This window comes from Tauraco erythrolophus, chromosome 1 (genome assembly GCF_009769465.1).
Source record: "Tauraco erythrolophus isolate bTauEry1 chromosome 1, bTauEry1.pri, whole genome shotgun sequence".
In the NCBI taxonomy this organism is placed as follows: Eukaryota; Metazoa; Chordata; class Aves; order Musophagiformes; family Musophagidae; genus Tauraco; species Tauraco erythrolophus.
The window spans coordinates 42,977,922-42,999,791 of record NC_141465.1 but is presented as its reverse complement, the minus strand read 5'-3'; the positions used below and the strand labels follow the sequence as shown (position 1 = coordinate 42,999,791).

General features: G+C 36.8%; 1 protein-coding gene across 4 annotated transcripts in view; it reads right to left on the bottom strand.

Moving 5' to 3' along the window:
- The window catches only part of DMD (dystrophin), a 1,192,425-nt gene that overhangs the window by 110,322 nt on the left and 1,060,233 nt on the right, over positions 1–21,870 (bottom strand). For all 4 annotated transcript variants that reach the window (XM_086608718.1, XM_086608727.1, XM_086608735.1 and 1 more), the window contains 2 exons: positions 17,835–17,913; positions 6,524–6,584 (listed from right to left, as the gene is read on the bottom strand). In XM_086608718.1, the coding sequence (XP_086464844.1) occupies positions 6,524–6,584; positions 17,835–17,913 (140 nt within the window). The remainder of the gene's footprint in view (positions 1–6,523; positions 6,585–17,834; positions 17,914–21,870) is intronic.

Here is a 21,870-nt window from a genome sequence, read left to right as displayed (position 1 = left end):
GCCAATACTAGAGCATGACGCAGTCTACCAAAGTCTGTGCATCCATAGCAAATACGGGTGGTGATGTAAATCGTACGTGTCTATATCCACTACTTCTTTCATTGGTATTGAAGCATATCTTAAAATGCATAAATGTTAATTATAGTCCTGCCTATATTAGACTGTTAAGATCACAAAGATGACAAAAAAGGCACAGTAAGCGAAGACAGATCAATTTAATGCTGACTCTCTTCTTATATGGATGAAATTTTTCCCATGTGGAATGGGAAAATAGTTGGTCTGCTTATTTATGCAGGTAGCGGCATCAGAAAAGATACTGAACCAAGGACAACGCAGACAATAGATTTTGCAAGTGTTGTTTTGGAGAAGCTGTCAGTCTTTGGAGGAAACAAAGGAATTATGAGATGACTTGGTATAAAAAGAATATGTAAAAAATCTCAGATATTATTCCCCATTTCCTTGAAGATTTCATTGGACAGTTGTCAGAAGCTGTCTTCTCTTTGTCATCTAAATTAAGTATGTAATTGATCTTTAAAAAAAGAAAAGTCTGACAGGCAAATCTTTCTATTTTTTCCCTTAATATGTCTAATCATTTCAAGTTCAAAGCATTCCAGTGGAAATCAAACATAATTCCTATTTTTGAATCCTTTTCATTAAGCACGCAATGTTTAAAACATGGGCTTGAAGTATATGGCAATGAATTTTAGCTATCAGGAGCAGCTGTAAAATGTACTTTTTATGGAAGATCTGGCATATACTCTATAAAGTAAGACCATATTGCATATATGTCATTCAACTTTGTAAAAATTATATTGGCTATGTTAATTTTTTATTCTTGATGATGTGTAACACAGTCAAGCTACATTTAACAACTGAAGTAAAATGAAGCGAATAGAAATGAAGTAAAAAGTAAAATTCAAGCAAAAATCACATTCAGCTTACAATAAATATAACAATATCAGCTACAATAAAAATAAAATATTGAAGGTTCTGTAATTATATTCTATTACTCTATAAAGATATGAACTCTGTACAGTATGAAAAGTTTGCTTTTCACATTACTGCCTATAAAAATAGTTCATTTATTACTCTCCTAGCCCCTGAGCTGAAAAACAATGAGTAGCTGGATAGAATGGATTTAAAATATTGATACCTTCCTTTTCATTTGGAAAATAGGAAAGCCAGATTCCATCTAAAATTCTCTTACCCAGATCATTACTAAATTGAGCAAACAACATTACCTGCCTAACACGTTTTAAGATTTAACTTGCATGAATATTGTCCCTGCACTATTTAACTTCTCTAGAATGCTTAACACTCTACGCTCTTCATGAAAATTTATGGTGAATGAATTTGACAGTAAAGCTTAAGACATTCACTATTCACTTAAATATGAGCACTGTTATCTCAAGAGGACCGAGTTCGGTTAAGTGTTGTCTAAGTGCCCGAGGAATCTACTCTCTGCCCTCCACACTGTTATGGGGGGAAAGCACATGGTTTCCATCAGTTACTGCCCCTAATGAGAGGCCACAGCCCTGCCCCCAGTCTCTGCACCAGCTAGGACATGATAAAATTGCTGCTCGGTACTTATAATTCATTTCAAAACAAATTAAATCTCCTTCAGTTACTTTGCATGTGAGGGCAGTAACTCCCTGCTGACAGATGGTAACGAAGAGCAGACCCGTGGTATCTTCCCGGAGTGCTCTGGCTCAGTCAGTGGGAGCACATCTGTTTGTAACCTTCGCCTGAGTTTGAAAGGTAGTTAAAGGCTCGAGATTTCTCATTTATTACACTCTGAGTTTAAGTTTTTGTGACAAGTTTTGGAACCAAGGCTTCACAGCCCTACAAATGATAATGAAAAACTATGCACTTGGACAAACCTCTGAGAAACACTAGATATTTAATTTAGGTTTTTATGTTAGACAGCATGATAATTGACATCATGTAAAGGCAGAGAAAAGCATTACAGTTTTTCTTTCCTTCACAATGGTTTCAATTTTGGTATGGAGAGTTCAGAACTGAAAGATCAGAAAAGATCGTAATAGCTGTGCTTCTAAGAAGCCAAAATAATACCTTTTTGCTACTTTTAGATAGCTTCACTGTCAGCCTTACATGTGGTTTTCATAGCTTGCTCACAGTATCACTCACTATATATGCATAATCATACATTATTTATTTATGGTTCACCACATCTCTCTCTGTTCTGTCTGATATATATTTCCTACTTGCTTTTACATCTTGTACTTATCTACATTCTGCAGAAGAAACAATTAACTCAAGTGATTTTAGCAGAACAGCAACTCTTTGCTTTATTTTATCTTAGGGTTTAATTCAGATAGATTCATTTATCCTGTCTCTAAGCTGAAGAAAGTAAAAGAATCATGACTTTAATCTGTTTGCTTTTACAATGAAAACTCGAGGCTCTTAGTTTTTTTCTTTGTTGAGATTCTACATCGTTAAACAACAATTAAAAGGGAGATTAAAAATTAAGACAACAAAGAAGCATGTTCATAGAAACTGGCCTGCTACATCTCCAGTGTGACGTACAGTAAGACTGAAGAATCTAAAACTAACAAAAATATATGTCACGAGCTGATACTTTTAATGCGAGTCAAATATTCTTTTAGGAAACTACAATGTGGAAGAAAGTAAGAAAGTGGAGATGCATAGTCCTCAGAGTTAGCTTACTGCATAGCTAATTTATATGGATAGGCTCATGTGGATCTTCTCAAGGAGTCAAATCTATGCTTTTGAGAATCCAGCTTTGTCCTCAGCAGGACAAAGTTCAGTGAACTGTTATAATCTGTATAAGAAAATAAGCTTGGCTGGGAAATAACTTGGAAGGCTTCCTTTGTGGGAAGTACTGAGATGAAAGACTACTGTATTTTTGCAGAAGCATTTTAAATCCTTCAAAAGACTGGGCACAGCAAGAGGGTAAGAAGACAGACATTATTAACTGGCAAGTCAGTTATATAGAGGAAGAATAATGTCAAAGATTAGCGCAAATATAGAAGTCATGAGTACTAAATTTCAAGACACCATGATGGCAGGACCACTGATTTTTTTTTTGAGAGAGAAAGAATGTTGCAGACTTTGATCCAACTCCTCCTCTTCACTCCGAGACAACAGAGATCTCCTAGCACTGTGTAACAGACACGTTTGCTGAGCACAGGATAAGTCATATACAAGAGAGATGCAAACATGATTCAGAGTATAGCTGCTTAATGTCCCCTTGTGCCCTGGGAGGACGGACACTAAAGAGGAATTGGGTTGTGCAGCGTGACCAAATGCCTCTTACGGTGTTGCAAAATCCAAAGCAGACATTTGATTTTGCTATCTATCACTGCTTTGGAGCCGCTCCCCTATCTGTTTGATTGGAAGATAAGAACGTGCATGTGTATGCATGCACAGGTGAGATCCCTTTCATCATGGGGTGAGCTCTGCTGAGATGTGATCTAGCCTGAATTACGATGTTAAAATCTGCAGCCTCTCTACCTTTATTATCTGTCTTTTTTAGAATTTGATACTTTTTCAATTTTTTGATGCATATTCAGTGGTCCTTGTGCTATGCATTTTTCCATTTGCTTTTCGGATTTCTGATGTACAGTAATCGCCTGTTTTGTCTCTTACAAATTTAAATTTAGAAATTTTAATGAATACCTAAAGCATTATTGAAGAGTATAGACATGCCTGTGCCTGCTTCTGCCATCCTATTTTCTGGGTTGCACTCCAGTGAGAGTAGTATTGAGGTCTTCAAATAACAGGAGTAATTAAAAGGAAAACTACTTTTTAATATTTTATATTATTCTCCTTTTTTTTAATATAATAAAACCTTTAAATCCTGTGCTATGTACAAGGAATGTCTGAAGGGAGAAAAAAAGATCAAAATGCGAAAAGTCAGATAAAATATGTTTTCGAGCAATTCTACATGTTTTAATTCAAAGGCAAGAAGGAGAGTGTTTTTTTAACTCAGTAGCACCTTGTGCACTGGGCAGGTGCTCAGTACCCAGGCAGCAATGTCCACTTGCTGCTTAGGAAACCAAGATATTTCTTATGCCTTGGACACAAAACTTTGATTTCTCAGTTTACTGGAGAAGAGAGAGGTGAGGCTGAACTGTTGGCCTGGCTTGTCAGCTCTATAAGGAGGGAAGCACATAAAGAGTGGAAGGAAATCCACCAGAATGCAGCAGGTGGTGCAAGGCCATTAGACTGCAATTGTCACGAAGCTGACAGTAGGCCAAGAAACTACAAAATGGCAGTGACTAGGAATAGCTGAAACAGGCTGTACACTGTCGATAATTATATTTTCCATGGTAATGATGCCTATATCAATACAATTTGAAAAGAAAAATACTGGCAAGAATAATCTCAAGAAAGAATTACTGAAGTGATAGCTATGGAGGCAACTAGTTGCTACACATTAATCAACTGTATAAAAATGAAATTTTAACCAGGAAAATTACAAGGCTTGAAGATACCTTGCAGTAAGTAAACATAGCTGCTGAAGGTTTAGCACTAAGTATCGCTTGATTTATGGACTTATCAAATGCTGTGTCATTGCAAATCTGAACATGATGAGATAAAACTGTTAAGCATCAAGGGAAAACCAGATAAAATGAAAACCAATAAAACGTGTAGCAAATCTGGTTAACAAAGGAGGCTAGCACCAATATTCTAAATTCATGACAGAAAGAAAATTATGTAAACATGAAGAGAATGTAATCTATAGCTACTCAGTCTTCACGGGAGCTCTTTTAGAGAATTAACAATTGATAGAAAAGTAATAGTTCAAAGAATAGAGAGAGAATATGCTATGTTTAAAAGCCAAAATGGTACAGACAGCAGGCAGTGTAGTTGTGTGTAAATACAAAATATGAGTTATGAGAATGATTGAAAAAAAAAATGACTGAAGACAGCTGGAGAAGGGAATAGATGTAACAGGCCACTAGGACTCGTTAAAATTTGACTGATTTGTTTTACATCTCAAGGACAGCAAGTTTTTCTATAAAAGATGTGGCTAAATTTAAACTTTAATAAACTAGCACTGCTACAATTATTTATGGTCGTTAACGTATTTTCTAAAGTGAACAAAACAGAACAAATGTGTTCCTTTGACTTTGTAAATGGCCTAGAACAGGAGATGGAATGGAAACTTGACACCAAAAACTAGTAAGGAATAAGCAAGAGTGTCACTGACCAGTTTAGCACAAAGAGTCAACAGTTACCCATGGCTGCTGGATGCAAGTAGCAGAGAGAGAGGTGGGAAGCACGGCATGAAATGCATCTCATGCTTACATTAAGAACTGCCAAGGTATTTCTCCCTGTAATGGCAAGTCATGTCATGGGAAAGAGAAAAAAAGGAACTTTTATCATCATAGTAGTGCCATAAACTGACTCTTACGTGTCAGAGCCTCAAATGGCTTTCCAGCATTTGTCTCCTGTAGATTTCCCTGTCCTCCTTGATAGAGCTTCCTTGTGACTGTTTCATTATTCATAGCCAAATGCAAACATTGGAATCGGAAAAATTGCAGATTTAACACAAGAGTAAACCAACTTAGCCAGGTATGACCGTACCTCTGTATTGCACTATAGACTTAGTTTTCTTCACATGTAACTCAAATGCTTGTTCTGAAAGCTGCAACTGAAGTGCCACTGCAAAAGCCATCTGCAACTGGATGGCTTCAGTGACACTAGTTGAGTTTGCAAAGTGTACTGGGAACATCAGGAGGAACCATGCAAATACGTGTATTAAACAACATTCATGTTTCAGTTACTTGCACTACAGTCTTTATTGCAGGTATTGCATCATCTGTTTTCTTCAGAAGTTATGTACAAATAGTTCAAGGCACACATTGCAGATAATAAAGAATTAGAGAGAAGGAAAAATGTATTAAAACTTCTTTCTTATTGGCTGTGTGGTGGTTCTGTTTAAGGCACTAAACTAGAAGCAGGTGTTTCCAAATTGTTGATTTTTTAAATTTTCCTCTCATTTGTTATGCATACAGATTTCTTAAATCAAACTAGCTCAATGTGGAAAATAAAATCTAAAGAAATAGTCAGTCCATGGGGACTAATTTGTACCTTGTCATTCCTCAGCAACAAACTTAACCAAGCACTGTCCCTGAAGAAATTTGTTGTATAAAGCATGTGCATTGCTAGGTTAAAAAAACACAATATATCACATTTACAACTGCAGTTTGGAACATTTGTTGGTTTTGCAAAACCTGCCATACATACTCTTCAGAGGGCAAGGGCACAAATTCAAATATAATCCAGATACCCTAAAGCTTTACTTAGTTTGCTGATCATTTACAGTAGCACAAACTCAAACAATTTACAAATCAGTGCAACCTATTGTGTTTTTAAATAACTAACATATTTCTGTGAAATTTATTCCACACTCCTTTTTGTTCTTCCCATTTAGACATCACAGGAGCAGTTCACGATAATCTAAGAAAATTACTAACTGTCTTTGTAAATGACAAACGTGAACAGCGAGAACGAGTTACTATTTTATACTCACTTGATATAATACGGCACTTTGTTTGGTGAGATTGCCCTCTCCCAGGGACCTTGGACGGAAGCTGTTAACAACAAACAAGTAAATAAATAACTGCACACATACATTCATACAAAAAAACATACCTAGAAGAGAAACGTGGAGGTCAAGTTCAAAGCAAACAGGAAAGACAACGTTACTCTCTAGAATTACAGTTTTACGCTTGGCCACGCTGATACAGGTCTGTTTGCTTGGTTGCTCATGAATTCAGGAAGGATTAACCTGCTCTTCTGAAACTTCTGTCCTAATCTGAGAGAAATTGAACTCATTTAGCTTCAAAGAGAAATAAAAAAAAAATTCTCTTCTTGACTACTAAGCTTACAGAACAGATATGAAGCAGAGCAAGTAACCTATCTTTCTGGTGTGTTCTTTTGTAGGGTTCCACCTGCTAAGGTGTTTGACTGGGTTCTCTTCAATTTCTTTTTTTGCATTGTCAGCACTTTCCATGCTTCCAGGAACAGAATTACGCACTTGTTTACATTTCATGTTGAGTGAAATTACACTAATATATCATCTGAATATTTTGTTTGTTCTCTCATTGGCTTGTTCTAAATGGAGAACAATTTTGTTTTTATTTCTTGACATTACTAATTGTCTTTTATTGAGTTCCAATAACAGCAAATAGTGGAGAAAATGACAGTGTGATCATGGGAAATAGAGAGGAAATGACATTACTCACTCTTGGTTATCACGATGTTAAATGTCAACATCAACTTACACTGTAATTAAAACATTTTGTAACAAAGTAAAACTCATTGTAGGCAAAACAATTGTAAATCATTTTTATTAGAGGTTTTATTAGAGACAGAGATATCTTTCAGTTTAGGTCATAATCAGAAAGCTATTTTTTTAATTAAGAGTTTGTTATCTGTCAAAAACCGTAGGACCAAGAACTTTTTTAATATAGTGATTTCTTAATATGAAAAGTTATCTAGTTGGGAAAAAAAAAAAATCCTGCTTGCTTCCCCCAGTGCAACCCTTCTTTCTAGTGACCCCTGCTGTTCACAAAGGAAAATAATTGTTACAGAGACAACTAGTAATTAGCTGCTTGATCATTTGGTTTGGAGTATTTTCTTTCTTTGTCTCATTCAAAATAGATACTTAAAAACCATCACTCCTAAGCTTCAGGTACTTTAGCAAAGTCAACAAATCACAACTCATATAAATAAAACCGACTGTTTATAAAAATACACATTTTATATATTTTGTACCAGAATTGGAAGCAGATTCACAGAAGTCAATCTGCAGAATAAAATACTCTGCCCCTCTCTCGCCTGCGTACTGGAGTGCAGACAATGAGAGTTGGAGGAAAGAGATGAAATGTGCTTACAAAAAATGGCTATATAGGGAATTCTTGCTATTTTCCTAGAGTTGCACATGCATGGATTGTGAAGAAGGGCTGGAAAGAGGCTAGGGACTCCACAGAGGGGAGATAAATCAGACAGCAGCAGTGGAGGAAGCTGGAACCATTCTAGATGGTCTGAAAAGGAGAAGGAAAAGCAACCGGGAGCAAGGTGCAGTCTGGGGAGTGGGGCAATGTGTTTCATGTACATTTTAGGCAATGCTGAGGAGCTAGGGAAAGGAAGGAATATGTTAGGGAAGAAATATGAATGTGATAATCCTGTTTCAGATTGCTGGTGGTCAAGGAGTTATGAAAAGCCTACCACTCCATCTCTGTAGGTCCTGCTGTTGTCTGCAAGCCCCAAATAATCATCTGTAGCTGAGCTGGGTGTATGGCTTTCTATTACTTAGACTTACACAGTTTTGCTTTCTTTAAAACAGAAAGGTGAAATTAAATTTCAAAGGTATGAACCATGAAAACGGGTAACTCAAAGCGTGCTATAAACACAGAATTTGAATTACAGAGTTAGATCCCATGGAATAATAGCACACTGTGCTGCCATTGAAGTCTGTATCATGACCCACACATACAGAAGCATAGAACGGTGTGCATTTTCAAATGCAATTTCATTTTACGCTGATTGCTTGGTGGTTTCTTTGTATGTATTTATTAAGTAACACTAACCCGAGTGTTAAGATGTGGTCCATCAAATAGTTTTAAGATTCCTTCTCAGTGACAACGATAAGGTTTCTGACCCATGGGAACTGGTGTTATCTAAGGACTAATTTGAATAAGATTTTACTAAGTTATAATTTTTGAAAATAAAATACCCTTCAATATTAACTAAAAATTAACCTTCTTACATATTTCTCTCTCAAACAATCATTAATATTCCTGATGAGAATACCACCAAGCTACAGTTCTTCTACTTTAAGATTTGTTTCTCATTAAATACCTAACGGACAGAATGGATTGCTGCATATTTTTTTGGAAGGTGTATTCTGTTGCTTCTGAATTAATCTGGGTAAGAGCTTTGCAGTCATAGCTTATTATTGAAGAATCTTACATAGGATAGAGTTCTTGATACATTAGAAGAGGAAAAAATACTTTGCTTCCATGAGAACTAAGTGCTTTAAAAATAACAAATAATTCTGTGATGTTCTGCATAATTAGATTTAGTGTTCCTTCAAGAAATTGCTGTGAAGCTGTCTATAATACGCTTTTGCTTTCCTGGATGATTCTAGCCTTGCATAAATTTGAGTTGACAAAATACATGGTACTTTTTATAGGTATGCTAAGAAAATAATAATTTCATTTTTGGCAAAAGCCCAGAACCTGAAAACAGCTGTTTCTTATCTCTGGTTATCAGTACAAGTTTATTACCTATTACAAAGCTAGTGCAGATAATGGACACAGATATTTAATTCCTGGTTAAGACCACTTTAGTAGCCTATCTAAAAACTCTTGCTGGCAAAGACTTTTTTATATGACACTGTAGTATCCCCGTGTGCTACAGTACTCAAGAACCAGATATTTTCCTGTTTGCTAAGTGTGATTCAAAAGTATTTTATTCTTCTAGCTTGCACAGCGTAAGAATCCATTATCATACACCCAACTACTTGCAGTGCCATTATCTGAAATTAAATGCTACAAGAATATATGGGGCATTTTAAGACTGAATTTGTATTTCCTTATATTTTATTTGCATTGATATACAATTTAATGGTTACCTAATTTGGGAGTTTTATTTCTTTCTGTTGGTGTGTTAACATCTGAGACTTGCTTTGCCTATTCAACTTAAGTGAACATGGTTCTGGAGGGTTAACCTACATCCTTATTTGTTGCAGAATGTATAATGAAACAGTAGCATGCTGGCTTTCTGAACTTCAGCAGTATTTTAAACTATGCAAGGTTCTGAATGAAATATTAAATAGGATGAAAGTATAATTTTATCTGTGTTGATATTAAAAAAATTATCAGATAAATATTGCACTCTAGCTCTACAAACATAATGAAAAATATATGTATGTTTACTAATAGTAAACTATTTCTCCTCCAGCTATTAAAAGAATAAATTTAGTATGTCCACATCTAAAAGTGCTCCTTTTTACGTAGTCAGCACACACTCTTAGTCACTATATAACGACATGAGTGTACATTTTCCATTCTAAATACAAAGAAAATCTTTTGACTCTTACTTGTCACTAGAGGTTAAAGTATTGGGAAAGTTTTAGAACAGAAACCACAAAGTAACAGTACCCATATACTGTGCACTGTTACACATTTTCTCAATTATTTTTTGCTTAGAAATTAATTATATTTATTATATATGCATTTCAGCATCATGGTAGCTAAAGCTGAGCTCATTTATATGTTTGCAATCGAGATCTGCACTATCTGCTTGGTGGCCATAGCAGCTGTAACTCAGCAAGATGCTTTATTATGTTCACATTTTAATAATACTAATAATTCAATGATTCAGTCTAGGAACTCTATCTGGATGACTTACATTGTCCTACCTGGAATTATCATCATTAGTATGTTTATGCAAACACAGAGCTAGGAATTTGTTTATTTATTCACACAAAGTTTGCTTTCATACCAATTATTTTCACTGCGGCAAGGTACACAGTTGGTGACTTTTAATAAAGGCAGGCAGAGAGGACAAAATGACAAGACAATCTTTGCACTTGGAAAGACTCTGATTCCCCAAGAATCAGAAGTTCACATCTGTGTAAGGTACCTTAAGCTTTCAAAGAAGATGCTTTGAGTACTATTCAATTATCCACAGACTATAAAGGGCTTATATTTCTCTTCCTGAGAGAATATGCTAAAGCAATGTTTCCCCTCCATAATCAGTTCATGATATATGCTGGCAGGATGCCATCTCCAATAGGTATGCCTGCGTGACAGTGGCATGATAGAAATGTCTGCATAATCAGTGAGTTCTTTGAGATCCTTTGTCACAGATGTCAGTATACATCTCTAAAATATGATTGCCCCTACCCTAGATTTATAGAGAATTGGTTTCTAAATTACGTGCATTTATTATTGCACTAGGTGACACTGAAAAACAATCAGATCAGCTTGTCTAGCACTGAGGTCTAATGTTGCACCATGTAGTTGAGAAACTGATGTCAGGATACATCGACTACAAAATCTAGAAGCTATAAGGCAAATATAAATGAATTGAAACCTGTCTTTCGTAAGGACTACACAGCATGGAGTCTATTCTTCCCCAAGCCCTAGCTCGCGGTGCTGCACACATGGATGGATTCACAATGTTTTGGAGATGGAGAGCTCCTTCTCAGCTGGGATTCTGCTGTTCTTAAACCCAAGAGAGCACTCACTACTTCCCTGCAACTCCAGCAGTACTGTCTGTTGCTGTAACACACATGCATACATTTACTGAATATGCCATTTTCAGGACACTTCTAATCAATTTGAAGAAGGGGTAATTAGTCATGAAAAAGTTCAGCACGTGACCAGGGTTAATTACAAGGATGGTCATTTCACAAGTATTATAAAAGAGGCCTTTCCAGCCTGCATTTGCTGCTGTAATCTTTACAGCCAACTAAAGATTTCTCACCTGCAGGCTAGGGTCAACACTGTATGATGTGACCTAAATAATGCATAACTTTAATCATGAGCAATGTTTCCAGAAGCTTCCAAATGCCACTTGTAACGCAAAATGTAAAATTCATCTAATGCTTATTTTCTTACATGTCACACTACTGTAGAATGGCAAAAACAAGCATCTACTTGTTTAATAAAGAAATATTGCATGAAATACAGCAAAGTGATATAGTCTGTATTGATCCACATGTCCCAAGTTACAGGTATTTCATATTACTAACTTCTGTTGCACTCTTGAGTTCTTGAAAATAAAATCTCTAAAACTAGCTCATCAAATGAGATCATAAAATGTCCTAATGAAATTGGTGGTGATTTTTAAGCAAATGGAATTAGATAAACAGAAAAGCAAGTCTTCAGTAAACATTCCATGTCCCACATAGCAAAATATAACAGAAAAATTCTAATGTATGTATCTAGAATATGCCTGTTGTACCACAGTTCTAGAGTTTGAAGACAAAGGAATGTTCTAAACTGAACATACACACATCTCATGACAACATGGCTGCATGGTTAAATGCATCAGAGTTAAACTTGGCAGTGTAATAAATGAAGCAGTTTTTGCTTAGGCTTCAGAGATCCGATGGTACTCTGAAAAGATTACAAAATATTGAGGGGAAGATTCTGTCTTAGTGGTATACTAATTCAGACAGTGGAGAGAAACATAATAGGCAATAAGCCATCTTCTGAGTCTTATTAAAAGTAAAAAATAACACTTGATTACTTGCAAATTATTTAGCATTGCAGAACATAGGATTGTCTGCCAACCAAGGATAAAGTATAGAAATTAATTAGGCTACAGTAAAAAAAAAAGGGAGCGATTTTCCTGACCACTTCCTCCAGAAAAAACTTCTTAAAAATAAATACTATACATTATTTTTAAATGGATTAGAAATGAAAATAAGAAAATAAGAGATGGAGATTTAGAATGAACGATTTTCAATGGCTGTTCTAAGGTATTTTTTAGTGTAAGCTTCTTTTCACAAAAAGGGCAAGACCTGTGAAGCGAACATTTTTTTTGTTGGTACTTTAATAGCTTTCTTATTTCCTTCTTCAGAAGCACATGCCATTGTTTTACATTTATATGAAAGTATATAAAAAAAGTTTTCTACAATCAGGCTCCTCTAGGTAATATGACCATATTTAAATGCAATAATAAAATCCCTTTTCTTCCAGAGAGTTCTCAGTGTTAGGCTGATTCTTCTGTGACCGCTTATCCTCTATCTTTATATTACTACCTGGTAGTACTTTCAATTGAAAACATTCAATGTGATATCTAAAAGTATTAAATCGTATATTCAAGAGACACGGATGAATGGGCATGGTCTTCAATGTCTGCATGTCAAAAGTGGTATCTGGAAGACAATTAAATATAATATATGCAGTGAGAAATAAAAGAGAAAGATATAGGTGTTAGCACTGGAAAATAATCTCTCAGGTGGATGGGTAAAGTGTCGTAAGAGTCCTAGAGTCCTGTCATTTTTAGAATCAGATGTCCTAATTAGCAGGAATAGCCCTTTAAAAGAAATCTGCATGTGCAAGAAAGTTTCACTAATCTTTGCTTTGCATAATCAGCTGAACATTCACCCAGAAGGTGGGAGATGTGTGTACTTGACTTCTTTCCCAGCTTGAAGGAATTCAGACCCATATCTCCAATTTCTCAGGAGAGTGGCTGAAATAATTGAACGAAAACTCAAAAAAGCATAGAAAGCAGAAGAAAAACACTGATCGGGACCCTAATAGCTCTGAGCTTATCCAGAGGAGAGACCTAGGTTACATAGCCCACTCCTGTGATCACATTTTTCACTTTTAAGCAACAATTGTCTGACAGAAAATGCAGCAGATGCACTCTGATCTGTTGGCTCCAGCTTTCGTAACTTTTCTGTTTCTGAAAGCTGCTACAGTTGCCTCATTTCATGTTGAGTTCAGTGCCGCGCCTGCTTGGAAGTCCAAAACGTAAAGGCATAGTTAGGTATCTCCAGTTAAAATATAGTTCCTAGCACATATTTAGGTATGCAGATTCAAAAGTCTGTTATGGATGTATCCAGGTAGCAGAAGCTTGTAGCTCGTGAAATACAAATCACAAAACATTAGCTAGATGTAAATCATCCTTTTAGACTTGCAAATCTAAATATTCTTTATGTTCCTTGTATTTCCAGGTTCTTTGTCTTCACAAAAGCCTGTGTTCTCTGAGCTTGGGAATCACAAGCAGCACCTGAGATGTCCCAGTCCAACTCATAAGTAATTGCCAGTTATATCTGAGCAGTTTCGGGCAGTCACTTCATTGACATGCTATGCATATTAACAGATGGCTCATACTGGAGCTGGACAGTAAATTACAAGGTTTGCTTATGCTTTTAAAAGGTGTAATGTCATCTATTTTTCAGTGATCACAAGCAATGCACTTGAATGAGCTATCACATTAAAAATAAGATTAATGGGAGGATGGCTAACACAGTAAATGATATTAAAAACAATCTGACATCAATCCTACCTCTCATTCATTGCATCTCAAAAAGAAGTAATAGCTGTTGTGACAAATATAGGTTGGTCCTCCAACAAGAGATAATAAATCCCGTTCTTTTTAAGAGGCAGCATCATAGATAAAAATAAAAGAGAAGTCAAAAAAGTAAAATTATTCCAGAGGAGTCACTGAAAACTCTGGAGCTGGCATTATGCTTGAAATTTGCAGGTTCTCTTTTTCACACTTCAGTTACTGTATATAGTTTCCAAATTAAGCACCATCATCCATGAAAGGATCACAGATTTTTTAATTACTTTGCTAAATATTTACCAGTTTCTCTTTAATAGAAAGGAGATTTTTTCTTTTTCTATTTTTTTTTACGCCCTGATTTAGATCATTTTAATTAAACAGCAAAACCTTCAGAACCAACAACTTAGTCCGTGGATTCACGATATAACGGCTTGCACTCAGAATACATTTATCAGCTGTATCTTAACAACTAGTGCTGTGAACGCTGGAAGCTTCTGTCCTTGGCAAGGAATAAACTGAGGAGGAGCTGGGAGTCCGCGGAGACTGGCAGAGTGAAATGAGCTTGAGGAAGCATGAAGGACTGATCAGAACATCAAGGGCTGAGGTGAGAGAGCCCAGCAAAAAATGTAGGAGGCCTGGAGAGAGGTAGTTCATGTGCTAGCAGAAAAGTAAGGGCCAGTTTCGGTGAGAGACCTTTGTACTTGAGGGCAGCCCAAAGCCTTGGTATAGACACACAAGTGTATGCTAGCTCCTTTGTCACTACTTTTTTAGCTCACAACCAGTCTGAATTACCCTGTGCCACAGTAGAGATAAACACTGTCACCTGGTCGTTTAGAATAAGAAAGAGTGGAAAGAGAAGGTCAAACTGCGTGACAGGATAATAGAGAAAAATCGTCCCTAAATAAAAAAATTTTACAATAGAGGAGACTTCCCTCCCCCGCTTTTTTCACTCCTTATCCCTCTAGCTCCCACCTTCCTTCCCGTCTCTCTCAGAGATAGCTATAAGAATAGCTTTTGGAACAGGCTGCAAGTGCTTAGAAACAGACACTGCCACTTGATTCTCTGCCTGCACAAGGCAAGACAAATATGAGGTCCCTGCGTCACTCCCCCCATTACTTTTTTGCTAGGTTTTCAGCAGCCTGATGCAGCTTCAGTTCCAATCAAGCAGAAAGAGACAGATGATGCTATAATTTCTGTATATAAAATAATAACAAACACATAAAAAACATTACTGCAGATTAGCAGCTCATATTTATTTCTTCCAGATAGGAGAGAAATGTAATTCAGTCACTGATTTAATGTGGACTTGACTACAGTACCACCCTTTTTGCGGAACTAGTTGAAGGTAGATCAACTGTAAAAGGACAATTTTTCATATAAGTATATAAAAACAGTTGGGAGCTGAAGATCATCACTCACACCTTAAGGAGAGCAAGCATGTATGGTACAGGAAAAGTTGATAGTGAGTTTGAGAGGATGAACTGATTGTTACTGACATATAAATTAGGTATGAAATAGCCAATAAATTGCTTATTTTCCTTACTTATTACAGTTTGCATTAATCTTATGTGTATCTCAGCTCCTTAGATAAAAATGCTCTGTCAGTTGAGGCTGTAAAATAAAACCAGAGAGCAGAATTACCATGATTCATCTTTTCACTGTTGTTGCCACAGCTAGATTGATCCAACTCAGACTTTGTTTGCCATGCACTGAAAGATCATTTACCAGCCATTAAATTCACCTTCATTTGACCTGCCTGATTCTGTTTGGCAACCGTTATGTTTGACTTGTTCATCCTCAAAAGTACAGATACAGAAATGAGACAAGTGCTAGATGGCAAAGACCTGGGCACCCTCTCACCTGCAGCACTACTTCTGCAATAGATGCGCTTCCATCAGTGTAAGGATGCAGCAGAGACAGTACATAAAAAGCATGTAAAATCATGATATTTTCCTCAGGTGTAGCAATAGTACATGATATTGAGGAACTTGATGCTTTTGTAGTTTGATGCTTATGAGAGACGGGACTGATACATATACTGGCAGTTCTAAGTTACTAAACACTTATCCCTGGGAAGGATTCTGTAGATATTTTCAGTGTTTCAAATACCTAAATTTTGCATGCACATGTAAGAATATGAATTTGGACACACATCTAAGAAAGAGAGAGAGAAAAAACAAAGACGTGTCCATTTTTTCCTCAGTCATTTGACTGTTTCCAAAGTCAACACATTTTGACCTGACTTCTTTTCCTAAAGCGATCCTCAAGTGGTGAGAAGTGTCCAGAGTGATTTTCACTCTTTGCTGTCTCTGTTAGTACGCAGAAGAAAAACATATTGTCTCAGTGTCTCGCTAATAGTAGATGGGCTAAAAAAGGTGACTATCACATCACAGAGGAACTTTTAGATTGATCTAGTTTATCAGCAGTAAGGCAGAATGGGTCTAGGACATAACTGTCACACAAGTTGCCTGGCTGCACTCAGCACTGGCACAGAACAATGACGTGCTGTTCAGTGTGATGAGGTACTGCAAGTTGCTCTAGTCTTTTCCAGATTGCAATTACTTAATTTACTCTTCAAATTTGCTCTTTCACCAGGAATACACTGTGTGTCATAAGAAAAAGAGGCACCTGCTTATGTATTGCCTTCATGTCATATACTCATAAAACTCTCTCACTTTTCATTCTGGCAAGTCTGGTTTGCAGTTAAATATATTGAGCTGATAAATTATTCCTAGTAATTAAGACTTAATTAAAAGAGATTTTTAAAAAGTAGTAGAAAGTATAAAAATAGGGCTTATTTCTTCACAGGATCATAATGATAAAACAAGATGCAGGGTTGAATCATTGTGAGGCTGCATTATGCTTATATGACACAACATCGACTCTAGTTTGGAATTTGCATTATTGCAAGCGACATAATTTTCAGTTTCCCATTGAGGTTTTCAGAGGAAAAACGGTTAAGCAATTAAAATTACAATGCAGTATCAGCTGAAAAGTTTGTCCTCTACCCCACTGTGAACATAGCTGTGCAATAATAGTAGCATCTATTTCTGATGTCTGGATAGCTTGTCCCTCTGCATGTAGGAGACCATTATCCTGGTTTCTGTTCTGCTGATATAATCTCTTAAATAAAGTTTTACTGTTTACTTTCCTTAATTGAAGTACAATAGAAAAGACATGGCCTTTAAGAAGCTTCTCTTTAGTCACTGCCTGGGAGCTTTGAAGGTATCTGAAGCTGTCTTTCAGTGTACTTCAAAACATCCTTGATAAAAGAGTGTGTATGGAGGTGGAGTGGGAATATTACCAGCAATTACATTTTATGCAGAGTTGTACAAAGTTTTCTTAACTGCCATCCTTCTGCCAACTTCCTCACCATGGTTTTGATCCTCTCACGGCTCTGCTAAGTGATCAATCCCGCAAAATATTTTTATTGCATGTCTTATTTTGCTCCTTTTTGGAGCTGAATATTTCTTTGAACAGATCGACCCAATTTAAATTTTTTAAAATCCTTTCTGGGTTACAATCATCAGAAACTTACAATTTGCTAGTCCTAAAAGGGAATCTTTAAACAATGAAGTCCAGTCTTGCATTGATAGACGTATGGACAAACAGACTTGATACTGGCAAATAACTTCCTTTCACCCTGGACTATATGAACTTATTTAACAGTCTTCTGCTTTCAGTAATGAAAAAAATATAGTACAGTCTAAAATAGAAACTCATAACAATGACAACCAGCACATGGCTGTAAAAACACCAATTAACTGTGTATGCAAGCTGAGAAAAAAAAATGGGAAATTACTTACTGGTAAGAAAATGCTGGGAAGTAGGGCCAAAATCCCTGTGAGCTTCGTGCAGTTGCCTGATGCGCTCCTCAATGGCCACCTGTTAACAGAGGAGAAAAAAGAATGACTCTTTTCTTAAAAAGTAACAAGTAGCAATTATAGTCAGATACTTTTTTCATTAGAGAACATTCTGTTTAAAATTAAGCAGGCTCCTGCAACAATCGTTACCGCTCAGGGCTTAACTGAGATTTAATGTGTCTTATCCAAAAGAAAGGAGGTCAAAAAAGGTTTGGGTTTTGGTAGTTTTTTTTTCCCTCCAACTTCAACGGATGCTGGAACAAGTTGAAAATGAAAAGGCTGATAAATAAAGGTACAGTAAATTGGCCTGACTTTATGCACCTGAAGAGAATATGACTGTTGCTTGTCAATATTGAATTCAGAAACAACGGTCTATGGTAATACTTTTACAGAACTGCCTCAAAAGTACTTTTTGAGAGTATGCTATTATAAGTCAGTATGTGAAAAAGAATCTCTTTTAATGTTGACATGATAACCATATTTTAACTGAGTGCTGAAACGAGAGTAACCAAAGAGCATCTGGTACAAACATTTCTCTGTTCTTTTAATCAGTCAAATACTGGCCCCTTGACCCTTTCCTTGGAAGAGTCCTTTGAAGAACATGTTGTTGTTAATGTTTTGTTGAGGTGGTGTACTGCATGAAAACACCTCTACTAGCAGCTTTATAGCCTATATGCTAAAAGGATACCATCATTAAGTTAGGCCTAAGAATAGGATTAGGTAAAGCAAGGAAAAATGTTTGAAAGTAATTGCAGAATATTTTAGAAATATATTAAAATAAATTAAGTGAATCTGCTTTCTATTAGTTAAATATTGCCTATAAGAAAAAGTTTTGTATCTACACTGGTAAAGCAGAAGGTAAAAGCAATTGATTTTTCAGATACTTTTCCTGCAGCTACCTTCATTTCTATGTCTTCTTTTCTCCTCTGGCTTCCTATACACAAGGACAATCAATGTGATTTTTTTGTTAGTCCCCGTTGACCAGATCTTCCCCACGTATCTCAGCTACAAGCATATCACCATGTAGCCTCTGTCCTTATCTTTACTGTGTTCTTGAATCCAGAATTGCTCAGAGAGCAACATTTATGCTGGTAAGTTTAAGGCAGGCACATATTGGCTCAGTCATACAGACCTGTGCTTTTTCTGTTGAAACTTGGGCAGAAGGCAGCTGGGTAAAGGACGATTTAAGCCTAGAGTGAATTGCATGTACCGATGGGACCAGTGCTATTTAACATCTTTGTTGGAGACATGGACAGTGTGATTGAGTGCATCCTCAGCAAGTTTGCAGATGACACCAAGTTGTGTGGTGTTGTGGACACGCTGGAGGGAAGGGATGCCGTCCAGAGGGACCTTGACAGGCTGGAGAGGTCGGCCTGTGAGAACCTCATGAAGTTCAACAAGGCCAAGTGCAAGGTCCTGCACGTGGGTCGAGGCAATCCCAAGCACAAATACAGGTGTAGCAGAGAGTGGATTGAGAGCAGCCCTGAGGAAAAGAGTTGAGAGTGCTGGTGGATGAGAAGTGCAACATGAGCTGGCAATGTGCACTGGCAGCCCACAAAACAAATCATATCCTGGGCTGTATCAAAAGAAGTGTGGCCAGCAGGTCGAGGGATGTGATTCTGCCCCTCTACTCTGCTCTCGTGAGACCCCACCTGGAATACTGTGTTCAGCTCTGGAGTCCCCAACACAAGAAGGACACAGAGCTGCTGGAGCGAGTCCAGAGGAGGGCCACGAAGATGATCCAAGGGCTGGAGCACCTCTGCTTTGAAGACAGGCTGAGAGAGTTGGGGCTGTTCAGCCTGGAGAAGAGAAGGTTCCGGGGTCATCTTATAGCAGCTTTCCAGTACCTAAAGGCCTACAGGAAAGCTGGAGAGGGACTTTTTACAAGGGTGTGTAGTGATAGGACAAGGGGCAATGGATTTAAACTGAATGAGGGGAGATTTAGATTAGATATAAGGAAGAAATTTTTTAAATTGAGGGTGGTGAGGCAGTGGAACAGGTTGCCCAGAGAAGTTGCGGAAGCCCCATCCCTGGAAGTGTTCAAGGCCAGGTTGAATGAGGCTTTGGGCAACCTGGTGTAGTGGAGGATTTCTCTGGCCATGGCAGGGGGGTTGGAACTAGATGATCTTTGAAGTCCCTTCCAACCCTAACCATTCTATGGTTCTATATTCTGTTAAACAACCCATCATATTAGGGACTGGCTTTGGGCTTGAGTTCACACCTAATTCACAGCATAGATATGTAAGCTAAGGTAGTCTGTACGTGCATAGAAAACAATGACAGGGCTGCTTCCTGTCATCCATATAAGTAGCTTAAGTATAAAAGCATAAACTAATGTGATGCTACTTTTAACCAAGAAATGGCCTTTCAATGAAAACTAGGAAGATAATCTCAAACATACATAAAACAAGCACACAAAAATAAAAAAAAAAAAAGGAAAAGATGTTGATAGAATTATATATACTCTTCGGAATTTTCTTAAAATAAACCTCATACCATACCTATTTTGTCATTGGGATGCTATTGGTTAATAAAGAAACGCAAGGCTCCTCCTTTATATTAGTACTTACTTTTCAATAAGTCAACTAGGATGGAGAAAGTACTTTCTGGCATGCAGAATCTCTAAAGAGAAGGAAAGTTCTACAAATACACCACGGGGAGCAGTGATTCATATAGGAGAATGACAACAGCCAGCTTGTGGTGAGAATAGAGCATGGGAAACCTTTGCTGTGTGTGACCACTGCCAGCTCTCAGCCCATATAACTTCAAGCGTACTGAAACCGAGAATTTCAATCACTTCAAAATATCCAGGTGAGCTTTGAGCTGTGCAAAATTATTAAGCTGAATTTTTCATCATATATATGCATATCCAGCAGAATAAAATACCTTGCACACTTCAGGCAAACTTTCAAACTGAACAGCCTTGGATGTGAGCCAGGAAATACCTCTGTCTAGAGGTAGATTTTTGTCAATAGAGAGATGAATAAAGCATTGGGAAATCTTGAGTATTCTAATGGAAATATCACCTGAGAACACAAAAAGTTAATCCATTTGTCTGCCAGGAAATACTACTTATTGATGTATCGGCATACTGTCTTTTAGGTGCCAAAAGATGAACTCACCATTGACAGTAAAGTGAGAAAGGTTATTGCAGTCAGTCTGTAAGAATTTCAGCAAGACTAAGATGTAAATGATAAAACAACAGAATTTAAACTCACAATTATTGGAGTTATTGTGAACGATAAAAAAACCCCACCTGGAGAAACAATGATTACTTAAAGTTACAGAAGAATGTATTTCTGATCCAATAAAATCAGAGTTGGATTTGGCTTTGTGGCTTACATCCTAAATACCTGGAGAAGGACAATCATATTCACCTAAGTCATCATAACTGATTTGTGATTTCTCAAAAAAATTCTCACTGGAATGTAAAATATTTTTTTTTTTAAATTAATTTTCAAAAATCAAGACAGGTAATTCCCGAATCTCTACTTTTTCTCTTGTTTTCTTCCAAGTGAAATAGGTTCCTTCAATGTAAGCGCAAACTGTAGCCTAAGTATTTTTGTATGCTATGCTTTCAACCAAGTGCAGTTTTCCTTAGAAAATGGTGTTGTGAAAAATGGGAACTCTGTGTGAATAAAAGAGCAGAATTTTCAGCCCGAGTCAAGTGTTCATTTTCCTTGCTTTAAATGGAAGAATGTGTACTGTTAATGACATTTTGCAATTACCACCCCCCCCATCATGTTTTAATAGCTAAAGGAAAAAGTTATGCCTTTTGACTTCAGTAGTCTCTTCTTACTAGTATCAGTTTAGCCAGGCTAATATGCAAGAAAGCAATCTCCACAAGTAATATTAATAAAAAAATTTAAAAAATCCATAGATGGATTTCTAAAAAGTCAGCTTTTGCTTTATCTGAGTCAAGACAGAAGAATTTGGTTTTAAGTGACCAAAATCTTTTTTTATATCTAATTTTGACTTT